This window comes from Mixophyes fleayi, chromosome 12, assembly GCF_038048845.1.
Source record: "Mixophyes fleayi isolate aMixFle1 chromosome 12, aMixFle1.hap1, whole genome shotgun sequence".
Classification (NCBI taxonomy): domain Eukaryota; kingdom Metazoa; phylum Chordata; class Amphibia; order Anura; family Limnodynastidae; genus Mixophyes; species Mixophyes fleayi.
The window spans coordinates 23,212,255-23,224,961 of NC_134413.1; the positions used below are offsets into that span (position 1 = coordinate 23,212,255).

Consider the following 12,707-nt stretch of genomic DNA (forward strand, 5'->3'; position numbering starts at 1 on the left):
AGTACTGTAGATCCCCTAATATGAAGACAGGTCTGCTCGACGTAGGTGATGTGCCTCATCTTCCTGATTTTTATTATATATATATATATATATATATATATATATATATATATATATATATATATATATATATAATATACCTCTTCCTTAAAAACTACATTTTTGTGTGACAAGACACTTACATGATTAGGAAGGGCTGGTGACTAAACATCTGTCTTTTTTTAGTCCTGTTTGGGGATGTTTGCAAAAATCGCCACTCCCTAAGCAGTAGACGTAAACGTCCTAGGTCCTCCATATTCTACATAATGAACGATGGCACTTGTTTGTGTTTTGTTACCTGGTAGAATATAAGCCAATCACACAAGCTGTGACTGTTGAATTGCGCCAGATTGATTAAAGATAGGGGAGCGCCACCGTCCCAAGCAGTTTTTGTTTAGATGTTTGCCTTCTATTAAGGATACAATAGACACTATGCTGGACACATTTAGTCAAGTATAAAGACATCTGTTCTTCCAGGGATATTATTTGATTAACTAATAAGCAGGCTTCAAAAGTGACTTTACTTGGTCCTTAACTTGTACATTGCCATGCTTTCAGAATTACTATAGAACGATGTCCTCAAATCGGGTGATTTCAAAACCATGCAGGCTTTTAGAGTTTGTGTTTTAGAAAAAAATATATGGTATATTTGCTCATATTTAGAAGTGTCAATTAATTGTAAATTTTAATATTCTAGAATGACAAGTCCCAACAAACCCTTCCAGACAAAGTGTTACGAAGGTTTGCTGGATCTGGTTCATCAATAGCTGGAAAGCTGTAGGCTACCCAAGTATGCTGAGGTTTAGAAGGTGCATATAGCCACTCCCACTGCCATGACATTACAAGGGTTAGAACGCTTGTATCGGGCAAACCTACAGGTTTGCCTAGTTCTACTTAACATGAGGGACAGCAACAGGCCAGGTTCTATGGCTATCATGTAATTTATCACAGGTATGGTAGTCTAAATGACTATGCCGTGACGTGGCCCGTTATTAGCCCTCCAGTCCTGGACTTGTGTATCCTTGGACTAGCCAGTATCTGGCTGGATTCTGGGAACTGTTATTGAGTGATATGTGAACTGTGTGCAATAGTATTTCAGAGAATAATTCATGGAAATATCATATGTTTCTACACAGCACTGAAACGCACACAGAAATCTCTGGAGGTTTCCATTAACACAATCAATAAGGACATTGAAGCCAACTCTGTCCTAAAGGTAATATTTTTCAACTGAAACTTACTGGAGGTAAAACTTGAGGTGCATTGTATCAGTATATGTGCAATGTATTTTATCATATGTGTATACATAGGTAAATCCCCCGTTCCATAAATCCATCTACAATTACAGTATGTATGGATCCAATTATACAATTAGGGGCCCTGGATGTGGCCCCAGGGATTCACACTATATTTCCCATATCTTACGGAATGTGTCTGGGATTGATTATAGAAGAGTTTATATAGAGTACATTGTCATTATTTAGGGTTTTGTACCCTGATGGTATTTGTGACAACCACTTCATGGCTTTCCTGGCAAAAACAAAGGGCTGTGCGGAAGGACGCACAGCAATATGGAATGGAACGATCCAATAATGGAACATGCCTGGACCATAGTTTGCACAAAATGTGCTGATCAGTGCAGAAGCTCCTTTCTAGGTGCACCTTGCCCAATATAATATACATCAAATGCACAAAAGTGTAACATGTAATAAACACTATCCAGATGTCCCCACATTATTGACAAAAAAAATTGTGTTAGGACAAAAAAAAACGTTTTACTTAATAAAAACAGTGGTTCCAAAGTGATATGAGGTTTGACTTTTGCACAGTACCTCTTGTCAGATTTGTCTCCCTCTGAGCAAACATAGGCACATTTGTAGTTTGTGGAAGCCTCTCCCGAGAGCGCAGAGTAGGTGTTCACCGTAATATGCTCTGGGCAGGCCAGCAAAGCGCAGTGGTGAAACGCGTTTTGTGATGTGTAAAGTCTTTCTATGTAACATGCATGTTTAATACAACCATGCTACTAGACAAAACTAGTACTGGAGCTTACAGTCAATAATATAGCACTATTATATATTTAAAAAATTGTTTAATAATTGGACATACCCATATAAAATGCCTTGAACCTGCCTCAGGCTGGAACATGTACAGTATCTATTACTAGGTATTAGGGTGATCCCTGGTTAAACAGGTCAGGGCTAGATGGGGTATGATACAAATGCAGATGGACTTATTTTCAGTAAGGAATCCTTATGTAGAGACAGATCTCCGAACTACCTCTGCTTTCCCATCAATTAGCTTCTTTAATTTCTCCACCACTGACCTCTAATTTTGCTATAACAACGCTTGTATACAGTCGCTTGTAGGACAGACTCAGCAAATTGAATATTCAGGCTATTCCTCATTTGTACATACCTGAAGAAGTGGCTACAAGGAAGAGCAGACTCCTCTGACGGAGGCAATGAGGCCAACTGAGGAATTCTTAGATCTTCCTATAAAGGAGTCTTAGCTGTGCCTGACAGCTTGTCAGGTGGTAAATGTCATTGCACGTGAAATGTGCCTAACCTTACTGAATTAAACCTAGGTGTTCCTAGCTTGCAACCTTCTCTGATCCTGGAGGTAGGCATCCTCACCAACAGCATTAATAAGGTGTATGACCACAGCTTTCAGCAGATGAGTAGGCAGCTCTATGTAGAGCTGTGGTATGTCCTACTACAGGCAGGACCGCTGAGAACTGGAACCAATTGGAGACAGCCAATAGGCCTCTCCTATGAGAGATGGACTCTGTCAGACAGGAGGGTCCTGCGTTTGTGAAAGTAAGAGAGACCAATGTCTGCTACTTTGGCCAGTTGGAAACAGCAGGGTGTCCAGTCCCTGAACAGCTGGAACCACAATAAGTGACCACAGTGACTGGCCGTACCAGAACTGTGTGCTTGTGAGTTATACCGCTACTGTGAAAGGGTTAAGTGTCCTAGAGAGGGGCGAAGAAGTGAGTTAGCACTCCATATGGAGGGGATGCATGACTAATCTTTGTCAGCTTCTCCTGAAGAGTGTAGAGATTTAGTTTAGTGTATGAATCTTATGCCAAAACCTCTAATAACCTTGGCTCTCTAGCTTGCTCACTGCAGTTCTGATTAACTGGACATAACTTCTATCAGCATGCTCAATGTGCTTCTTAGTATACTCATCTTTTGTAAAGTAAGTGATTACCACAATTGATTAAAACTACTTCCACAGGAGACCAAGAAGGCGTCTTTAAAAGCACTTCGAAATTCAGCATTTGTGAAACTGCAGAATGACCTTGAAACTATGAAGTTGATTGACAAAGACATTTATGAAACAAACAGAAAACTTGAGCTTGTCATCATGGAGAACTGCAGGCTGAAACTGGTGAGTAGTATATTCTGATTACTTTCATTTTACGCTCCTGGTTTGCATTTTGTGTTTGTGGGGTTGTGTTCACAGGGTTTTCAATAACCCTTTATAAAAATAAATAAATGTACCTGTAGACTCATCTTCAGATACAGGCTGAGTGAGCAAAAAGAAAGTCCGGGTGGAGATGGTCTAGTTATTAAGTTCTGTACATTGGGCAGCATGGTGGCTCAGTGGTTAGCACTTCTGCCTCACAGCGCTGGGGTCATGAGTTCAATTCCCGACCATGGGCTTATCTGTGAGGAGTTTGTATGTTCTCCCCGTATGTTCTCCCAACTGCTGCTGTTGGGATTGTGATGTGCCAGTGGGGGCCGGGCCTAGACCGGACCACAACTGCCCCCAAAGACAGAGTGTCTACTGGAAAGATGCACAAAGTAATGCCTGATGACTGTTCATGGCCACCTCTGAGGACTGCAAAAGTTGTTTTGTGCCTCCATTTGGTAAACTAAGAGCACCTTTCTATACAGTCTCCACCTTTAGGTTCATAAGAATATCTTGTCCAGCAAAGTCTTGTATTTGCATTTGGCCGCAGAATCGGGTGAATTACAGAGAATAGCACATATATTCTTTATGGATCCCAGCTTCTCCCATCGTAAGGAGCTACAGTTTGCTCAAGTGCAGTCACTGCCCCTTATTACCTGCCAGGGGCGAACATAAACTTAATTTTTAGGGGGGGGTGATTTTGCATAATCACGCCCCTCCATTCTGATTGGCTGGCCCTGGTAAACCCCGCCCGCTACCTGCGATTGGCCCCACCTCCTCCACACGTTTAGATCGGCGTCTTGGACCCAAACTTAAAGGACTTGTGTCTATATTAGGGGAATTTAGACTGTAAGCTCCAATGGGGCAGGGACTGATGTGAATGAGTTCTCTGTACAGCGCTGCGGAATTAGTGGCGCTATATAAATAAATGATGATGATGATGATAGTAATAAGAGTCTGGCCTTGTTGTAGTGGTCGGCGAGCTGCATAAACTAACTGGGTGTTAATAGACTCCTTGTCCGTTCAGTTGGCCATGGGCCACAAATACTCGGGCACACGATGGGTATCCCATGTTCTCCAATGGGCTAATCTCACACTGCACCACTGACTATAACGGTCTCTTACCTCTGGTTGTTTGAACTATCCAAGGATTTATTCCCAACTTTTTTAACTTTGTTATAAACTCTGTAGATGGAAAAATGTAAAATGTGTTGTGAAAATGTAGATAAGCTACAACTTCTACACTGGTCCATACCCCCCAACATTAAATTAGGTCAAGCCCCTGATCACCATTGTTGTGAGGTCACATGCCTTGTCTCACAGGCCTGCCCTGATTTGTATGCCTGGTTTAGAGACTCTGGTGAAAATCTGGACTGCAGACAGATATGCTGGTGTAAAACTTTACTGATTTTATTAAAAATATCATATGTGTTTAACATTTTGAGATATGTTCGTATTGTAAAATTGTTCACCCTTCTATAAATAAATATTTTTAATGATGCAGATGCTGCCTTCTTTATGTAATTCATTTATATATGAGATGTAGAGTATGTATCAATATTTTCGTTTTAATGTCCTAACAACATACATATATTGTGAATCTCTGTTACTATTCATCAACAGCGCAATGCACAATATAAGGAAGATATTAATGACACCAGAAGCGAAGCAAAGAAAAACGTATCCGCTACTAAACACTTGGAAGGAGCCCTGGCATCTCGTATTGGTAAATACAATAGATTATTTTACCTTTCAGTATTTTTTATTATGAAATTTAAATCAAGAGATAGAAAAATGCACAATGTTACTTCTATTTAGAGTTAGGAGCAAATGAAAAAGAAAAAAAAGGTGCAAATTTGCTGCTGGACTAAACCCATGTTGCAATGCAAGGGGTGCAAATGCATTTTATTTATTTATATTTAATACAGGGTAAACACTGGCTGCTTCTACATGTAGCACACAGACATTGGACAGCTTTATTTTTACACTGCAGTTTAGAGTTGAGCTAGGACACGCCCCCTCCCAACTTTAAATCTGTCCAAACATTTTAAATTTGCTCCCTGCTTTTCGTTTTAATATGCAAATGTGCTTCTTTTTATGCAATATGTAAAAACATAGTCAAACATAGTGCCTGATGGAAACAAACAAAAAAAAAAAAAATAATTTTTTTAATGTTTTATCAGGAATACCTATATTATTTTCAGGTGACATTAATTGAATAGTTTTTTTTGTGCGTTCTTTTGTGATTTTATAATCCACATGTGTATTGGACGTATCTTGCAGCGTCTTATGTAGTAGAGGAGAGCGGACCTAGACCCGTATTCATCACTGCACGTATCTTTCCATCCGCTGCTTGTTGCATTTGGGTGTCTACATACCTGATTTTACATGTTTTTTAAAACAAATGCAGATTGCGCTCAGTGTGCGTGCCTTTAATCAGGCCCACTCTCTCTGACTCCCACTGACTTCAGTCAAGAATGCATTAGCGCACAGGTAGATAAAGCACTGGAGTCATCCCTCAGTGTTCAGTTATATTGTGACAAACTGTGTATATGTTTCTATATATCTCTATGTGTTTTGTTTTCAGAACATCTGCGTGAAGGCTGGGAAGAAGACAACGTTGTTTGCAGTGTAAGTTTTATTTTAACTATTTACAAAATAATCCCCGGCCTCTATTCCTTTCTCGTGGGTCTGGGTAGCATTTAGTTCCAACAAGGAAACAATTGTTCTTTAAAGGAAAACTATGGAGTTAATTTCCAAAGTGCTTAATGTCTAAGGAGCAATGCAAGACCCTCTTTGGAGACAGGGATGGAGAGGGCATGTTTGTAGGGGTGTTACTTGTTCAAAAAAAAGAACTCGCAGCAAAGTCCACTCAGGCCCTGAGCTGGCAGAGATCAGTTCTGTTCTTATACATTTAATGGGACATATCTTGAGAAGTGCAGGTCCAGTAGAACTTTGCCCAGTGTTAAAGCATCAAACATACAAAACTGTTACATGTAATAAGTTCCAATGTCCCCTCACTCTCATGGGTAGTTTAAGCTATAAATAAGATAAAACCAGGCAGTATTTTATTAGAAAAACATTTTTAATTAAGCGGCTAGTCCTAAGTGGGAGGTTGATGTTTGATGTGATGCACAGTACATCTCTTCACACTTCAGTGCATTTCTACTTTGTGGAGGTGTTTCCTGGGAGCTGAGAGTAAAGTGCGCTGGGCGGACTATCCAGGGGTACGAGTGCAAAGTGCGCTGGGCGGACTATCCAGGTGTACGAGTGCATAGTGCGCTGGGCGGACTATCCAGGTGTACGAGTGCATTGTGCGCTGGGCGGACTATCCAGGTGTACGAGTGCATAGTGCGCTGGGCGGACTATCAAGGTGTACGAGTGCAAAGTGCGCTGGGCGGACTATCCAGGTGTACGATTGCAAAGTGCGCTGGGCGGACTATCCAGGTGTACGAGTGCATTGTGCGCTGGGCGGACTATCCAGGTGTACGAGTGCATAGTGTGCTGGGCGGACTATCCAGGTGTACGAGTGCAAAGCTAAAACAATTTTACTGCACACTGAATGCATGTCATAATTAAGGTCCTATATTTTTGAGGCGTTATGTAATACAAGTGTGTGGTATCTGACATGCTATGGACAGGTCACAAAGAAGGATGGCCAACGGAATTGGCTTTTAATGGCGGTCTGAAAGGGGCACCCCTGGGTTGGGTTTTGATACCCTATGGTAGCTACTAAAAACTTGGTGGTGGCTTGGTGATCAAATTTTGGGTTTTGTTGTTCTTTACCCCATTCCCCTATTTTTGATAAATAAATGCTGCTTATTGTCATATTGTGTGTGACCTGGTTATTGACAGATGTTGGTGCCCTGAAGGGGAGAGGGGTATGAACACTCTCATGTTGTTGTAAAAGTTTAAGAATTTATTTTTTAAAAATGTATTTTTAATTTGTCTATACTAGCAGACAGGCCCTGCAGGGATGTGAGGGTATATGGGACAGATGGTTAGAGTGTCCATTTTATCCTGTGTCATTAAGTTCAGATGTCCCAAATACTTGAGTGTCCGGCCCCCGCAGATCTTATAACAAATGTCTGAGTCTATATGGTGAACCCTGCATTTATAACTTACCTATGTATGAGCATTTACGATGTATGATCCTAAATAATTAGAGCACATATATTGTTATTATGCTTTACTGATGTCATGTGAATTGTGTCCTTTAATACTGACATGTATGCGATTGTTTTTCTTTTCTATTGTTTGGTATGTTTGTACCTTGAAAAATTCCAATAAAATTACTGGATTTAAAAAAAAAATAATTTTTATTTTTAAAGGAGTTACCCTTTAAACCAAAGAGACCTATCCTGGCAAAACGATACACAAAATCCAAAACTATTTTTGATAAAAATCAATTACAGAATTAAATTTATGCTTAATTTATATAGCAAACATTAAAAACTTTTATTGTATAACAATGAAACAAAAATAACCATGTTCTTCAAAATATATTATTAAAATAAATAAAAAGGGCAGATCATTTAGCACAAGCTCTGTTCCATAAGGTCTCCACAAGAAGTATAGAATATACAATATCATGTTGCCATATTTATAAGCTTTACGGAGAGCGTTTTCAGGAAATTCCCTAAATCCCAAAAACGGCAAAAATGTAGTTTTTTTTTCTCCTTTTGTGGCATTAAGTACACCAGTCGTTTGATATCCTTTCAATGCTAGTACCTGCCAACTGGCTAAAAACTGGACATATAGCAGATCAAAATAATCCTACTTTCTCCATGGTTTGGTTTTATAACAATTTGCACATCAATATCACGCAATCTAAGTGGAACACAAATTATGAATTAAGATAGCTAATGGTCAGACATGTGAGCAAATAAAACCACCTAACGCGTTTCTGTGCTCAATCCTGAGTCCATCAGAGGTTTTATGATGAAAAGTAGTTGACTTAAACTTGTATATAAAAATGTAGAACAAAGTGTTGTCAATACCTAGTCTTACGATTATGGTCATTAGGTCAGTATTATAATATATCACATGTATTAATATAATCCATTTTGTCTGTTTTAGGATTTTTCTGATCGAGACCAGGAGATTTTGGATTCCATCATCGAACTTTTAAAAAAAATTAATCAGAGAGAGGAGAAAGTTGGACATCTGAGCAGTATACTGCAGAATAAATTTACCGGATTGACTTCTCTTTTAGAATGCAAAATAGGGATACGTCAGTCAGTGTAGCCATGTTATTTATAATTCCAGTTGAAATGATCATAATAACTAATCCTAAATGAGGAGATTTCTTGGCGCTCTACAATAAAGTGTACTTGTATTCTACACACAGAGCAGGCAGCCATTTTGTGAGCTGAACCAGCATGTATGAGCGTGCAACCTATCAATTTACTAAGATCTAATAACACCACTGACCCTTTTTTTTATAAGAAAGGAACCTATCCGCTACCTAATATCTAGTGCCACCACTCCTGGCATCATGCTTGTTATGTTACTTCTTGGTAAATTGATAAGCTTAATATTGGTTGAGGCCACAAAATGGCTGCCTACACTAGGCCTATTTACAAAATGTGAAAAGCGCAGAGAAACATCCTCTTGGTGGTGCCATTAACCTCAATTTGCATAAGTGTGCCTAGATCTCCACCACAGAGTACATTTATGGAACACGGTCTCGGCATTTGTGGAGGATGGACGTTTGCGGTGGCTGACAGAAAGGGTGATGCCGTACATCGAAGAGTACAAATTAGGAGCATTGGTGTACAGGAACAGTGCAATAACCATTTCATATTGGGGAGCGAGAATACGGACATGAGATATTGGGGTTGAGAGGGTGCATGTTTGTTAGAGGCACTCCTTGCTGTGAATGGGAGCATGGCCATTTGTACTCCGCAAAAGGATTTTTCACCAGTGCTGAGCGGTCGGACATCGTATTTCAGGCTATACTTTTATGCATTGTCCACCGCATTGCTAAGTGCACTTTGCCCATTTGTAAAACAGCATCAAATACACAAAAGTGCCAAATCTAACAGCCCTAATGTCCCCTCACGCTCATTGTAAATGTAAGGCATAAGTGTGGATAAACTGAGTAGTATTTTAGTAGAAACCCTTTATTTAATGAAATGGGTATTTCTACAGTGTTAGCTACACTTTTGCATAGTGCACCTTCCGCCCTCGTTCCTCACCTCACCAGACTTATAGAGCAGAGATACACCATGATGGGTGCAGCACGGAAGATTTAGGCCAGGTGTTTTGTGCTGCACATGGAGTGCTCGTTGTAAATGAGGAGCACTGTACACGTGCTGGGGGATTCTATTCTATTAGGATTACATTTGATGACGTTTTCAGCCGGTGTTGTAAATAATCTGGCAGAGTATAAATGTAGCTGCTCGTTGATCCTCAATTATATAAACTATGATCATGTGGATTAAACATTTATTTTGCTGGTTCCAACCCAACGATTGGTGTAATATGTTGTCAAGTAATTGAAAGTTTGATCAAGAAACTATAATGCACTGAGCCATCAATCCAGTTACTGAGCTGTCCAGTAAGGGAAAATGTATTTTCTTTTAACCATTAATAATTTAGTAGTGGGTACATCTCCCGCCTCCAAATTTTCCATAGTTCCCTAAACTAAGGTGCAGTTGCTGGCTGTTATGGTACAGGTTACTTTATACCATAAACTTTAAATGTATCAGAAAATAAAGATAATAATAATTAAAAAAAATATATATATATTATTTTTTTAATGAAGGACATTGAAACCTTGATTGGTCAATAAGAGTGCAGTAACTTGCAGGTTACATGAGAACATTCTGTATATTTGTCACATGTACTAGAGCACTTTTCCTACCATTCAAAAATAAAGACATGCAGACCAAATATTCTTGTGTTTTATTATGTAACATAAGACATGGATATGTTTTATACAATGCTTATTAACTCATAGATTGTAATGTTATCATTCACATTAACACTGCTTGTCACTTCCTTTAAAGCCATTGCCGCTTTATATTCTCACTGCAAACGCCCCAATTTCCAGGGAGTTGGTGTATACTGTCATAGTTCCTTCTCCAGGCAGCTGATGATTACAGGTACTGTACTCATTCCAGGCTCTGGGGAGTTAGTGATTATAGGTATAGCTCTAGCTCCTGGCTCTGGGGAGATGGTGATTATAGATAGAGCTATATCTCCTGGCTCTGGGGACATGGTGATTATAGGTATAGATCTAGCTCCTGGCTCTGGGGAGATGGTGATTATAGGTATAGCTCTAGCTCCTGGCTCTGGGGAGATGGTGATTATAGGTATAGCTCTAGGGAGATGGTGATTATAAGTATAGCTCTAGCTCAGGGGAGATGGTGATTATAGGTATAGCTCTAGCTCCAGCTCCTGGCTCTGGGGACATGGTGATTATAGGTATAGCTCTGGCTCTGGGGACATGGTGATTATAGGTATAGCTCCAGCTCCTGGCTCTGGGGACATGGTGATTATAGGTATAGCTCCAGCTCCTGGCTCTGGGGACATGGTGATTATAGGTATAGCTCCAGCTCCTGGCTCTGGGGACATGGTGATTATAGGTATAGCTCTAGGGAGATGGTGATTATAAGTATAGCTCTAGCTCAGGGGAGATGGTGATTATAGGTATAGCTCTAGCTCCAGCTCCTGGCTCTGGGGACATGGTGATTATAGGTATAGCTCTGGCTCTGGGGACATGGTGATTATAGGTATAGCTCCAGCTCCTGGCTCTGGGGACATGGTGATTATAGGTATAGCTCCAGCTCCTGGCTCTGGGGACATGGTGATTATAGGTATAGTTCCAGCTCCTGGCTCTGGGGACATGGTGATTATAGGTATAGCTCTAGCTCCTGGCTCTGGGGACATGGTGATTATAGGTATAGCTCTAGCTCCTGGCTCTGGGGACATGGTGATTATAGGTATAGCTCTAGCTCCTGGCTCTGGGGACATGGTGATTATAGCTCTAGCTCCTGACTCTGGGCAGTTTGCGGTTACAGATATTATGCAAGTGCCAAAAACTGTGACCGTATTTAGAGTTACAGATACGTTGCATTTGGGGGCATTCACATGTAAATTCAGTACAGTAAGGGCATGCAAACACAAGTTAAGCGCTTCACCTAGAGATGCATTCCTAAGGCTGGTGTAAAATATGTGTTGATGTTGTATTATTACCTTATCATTGATATGTAAGGCACCGTGCCTAGAATAACTTTGCTGTGTCTGCATCTAAACACTGTATTCTAAGTTGCACATATGGTAACTTGCATATAACTCAAATACAAACAAAAAAGGACAAATTTGTATCGGGCCATGGAAAAAGGGACCCCAAACTAGAAGAGATGTTTTTGCCACTGAACCACAAAGTACTTTGCACTATGTGAAAGCAAAAGTAATATTTCAAAATCATAAATAGCCAATAATAAAAATGAGAAATTATTATTAAGTGTAAAAAGTATTCAGACTCCCATTTTAATTGCAAGCACAAATGTGTACAGCTGCAATACATCATCTTAAGTCACAATTCTTTCATTGACTCCACCTGTGTGAAATTAATTATTCACCTGTTATTCTTTTGTAAATAGAAACAACCATTTCTTTGTGATGACATATAAGGTAGAGACTTTCCAAAAAAAAAAAAAGACGAAAGAACAATTCAAACTAGCGAGCCATGATTATAAAGGCACAAATCTGGGTAAAGGTACAATTGTAATTGTACATCCATTATAGCTCAGTGCAGAGCATTATACAGAAGTGGGAGACGTACAGTCACACTGTATTGATCAGGCTGCCCTCCTACCATTAGTTGCTGGAGAAGCTACTGCAACGCCCTGTGCCACAATCTCTAAGGCATTCAACAAAAAGAGCCTTATGCAAGGAAGAAGCCATGGCTGGTGGTCTGGTTAAAACTGAGGTGGAACTTTTTGACTTGAGGGCCAAGAAGTATTGCGACAGGTTGGGCTCACTTTGCCACCCTCTCAGGGGGAAGAGTTACAGATTCTTTGGTAAAGCCTTCACTTAACATCAGTAACCTGTTACTAGCACTCCTACTTGTACCTCTTGGCCACCAGACACTCACTGACTGCAAGTCATCTAAACACCTACATGGTGTCCCCACAGCCGTCGGAGTATAGTTGCTACCACCACCAGACTTCTTCATTGGTAACTGGAATTACTAGCTTCTGGGTGGTGCGTACAACTCCTCAGCACCTCTCTCCAACACAAAA

The 12,707-nt window shown here is 40.2% G+C and overlaps 1 protein-coding gene across 1 annotated transcript in view; it reads left to right on the forward strand.

Moving 5' to 3' along the window:
* CCDC175 (coiled-coil domain containing 175) overlaps positions 1-10,340 on the forward strand; it is a 43,443-nt gene extending 33,103 nt beyond the window's left edge. The window contains exons 15-19 of the mRNA XM_075193499.1: positions 1,176-1,255; positions 3,277-3,429; positions 5,077-5,179; positions 6,041-6,084; positions 8,533-10,340. Of these exons, the coding sequence (XP_075049600.1) occupies positions 1,176-1,255; positions 3,277-3,429; positions 5,077-5,179; positions 6,041-6,084; positions 8,533-8,700 (548 nt within the window). The 3' untranslated portion in view covers positions 8,701-10,340. The remainder of the gene's footprint in view (positions 1-1,175; positions 1,256-3,276; positions 3,430-5,076; positions 5,180-6,040; positions 6,085-8,532) is intronic.
* Positions 10,341-12,707: the final 2,367 nt, after the last annotated feature.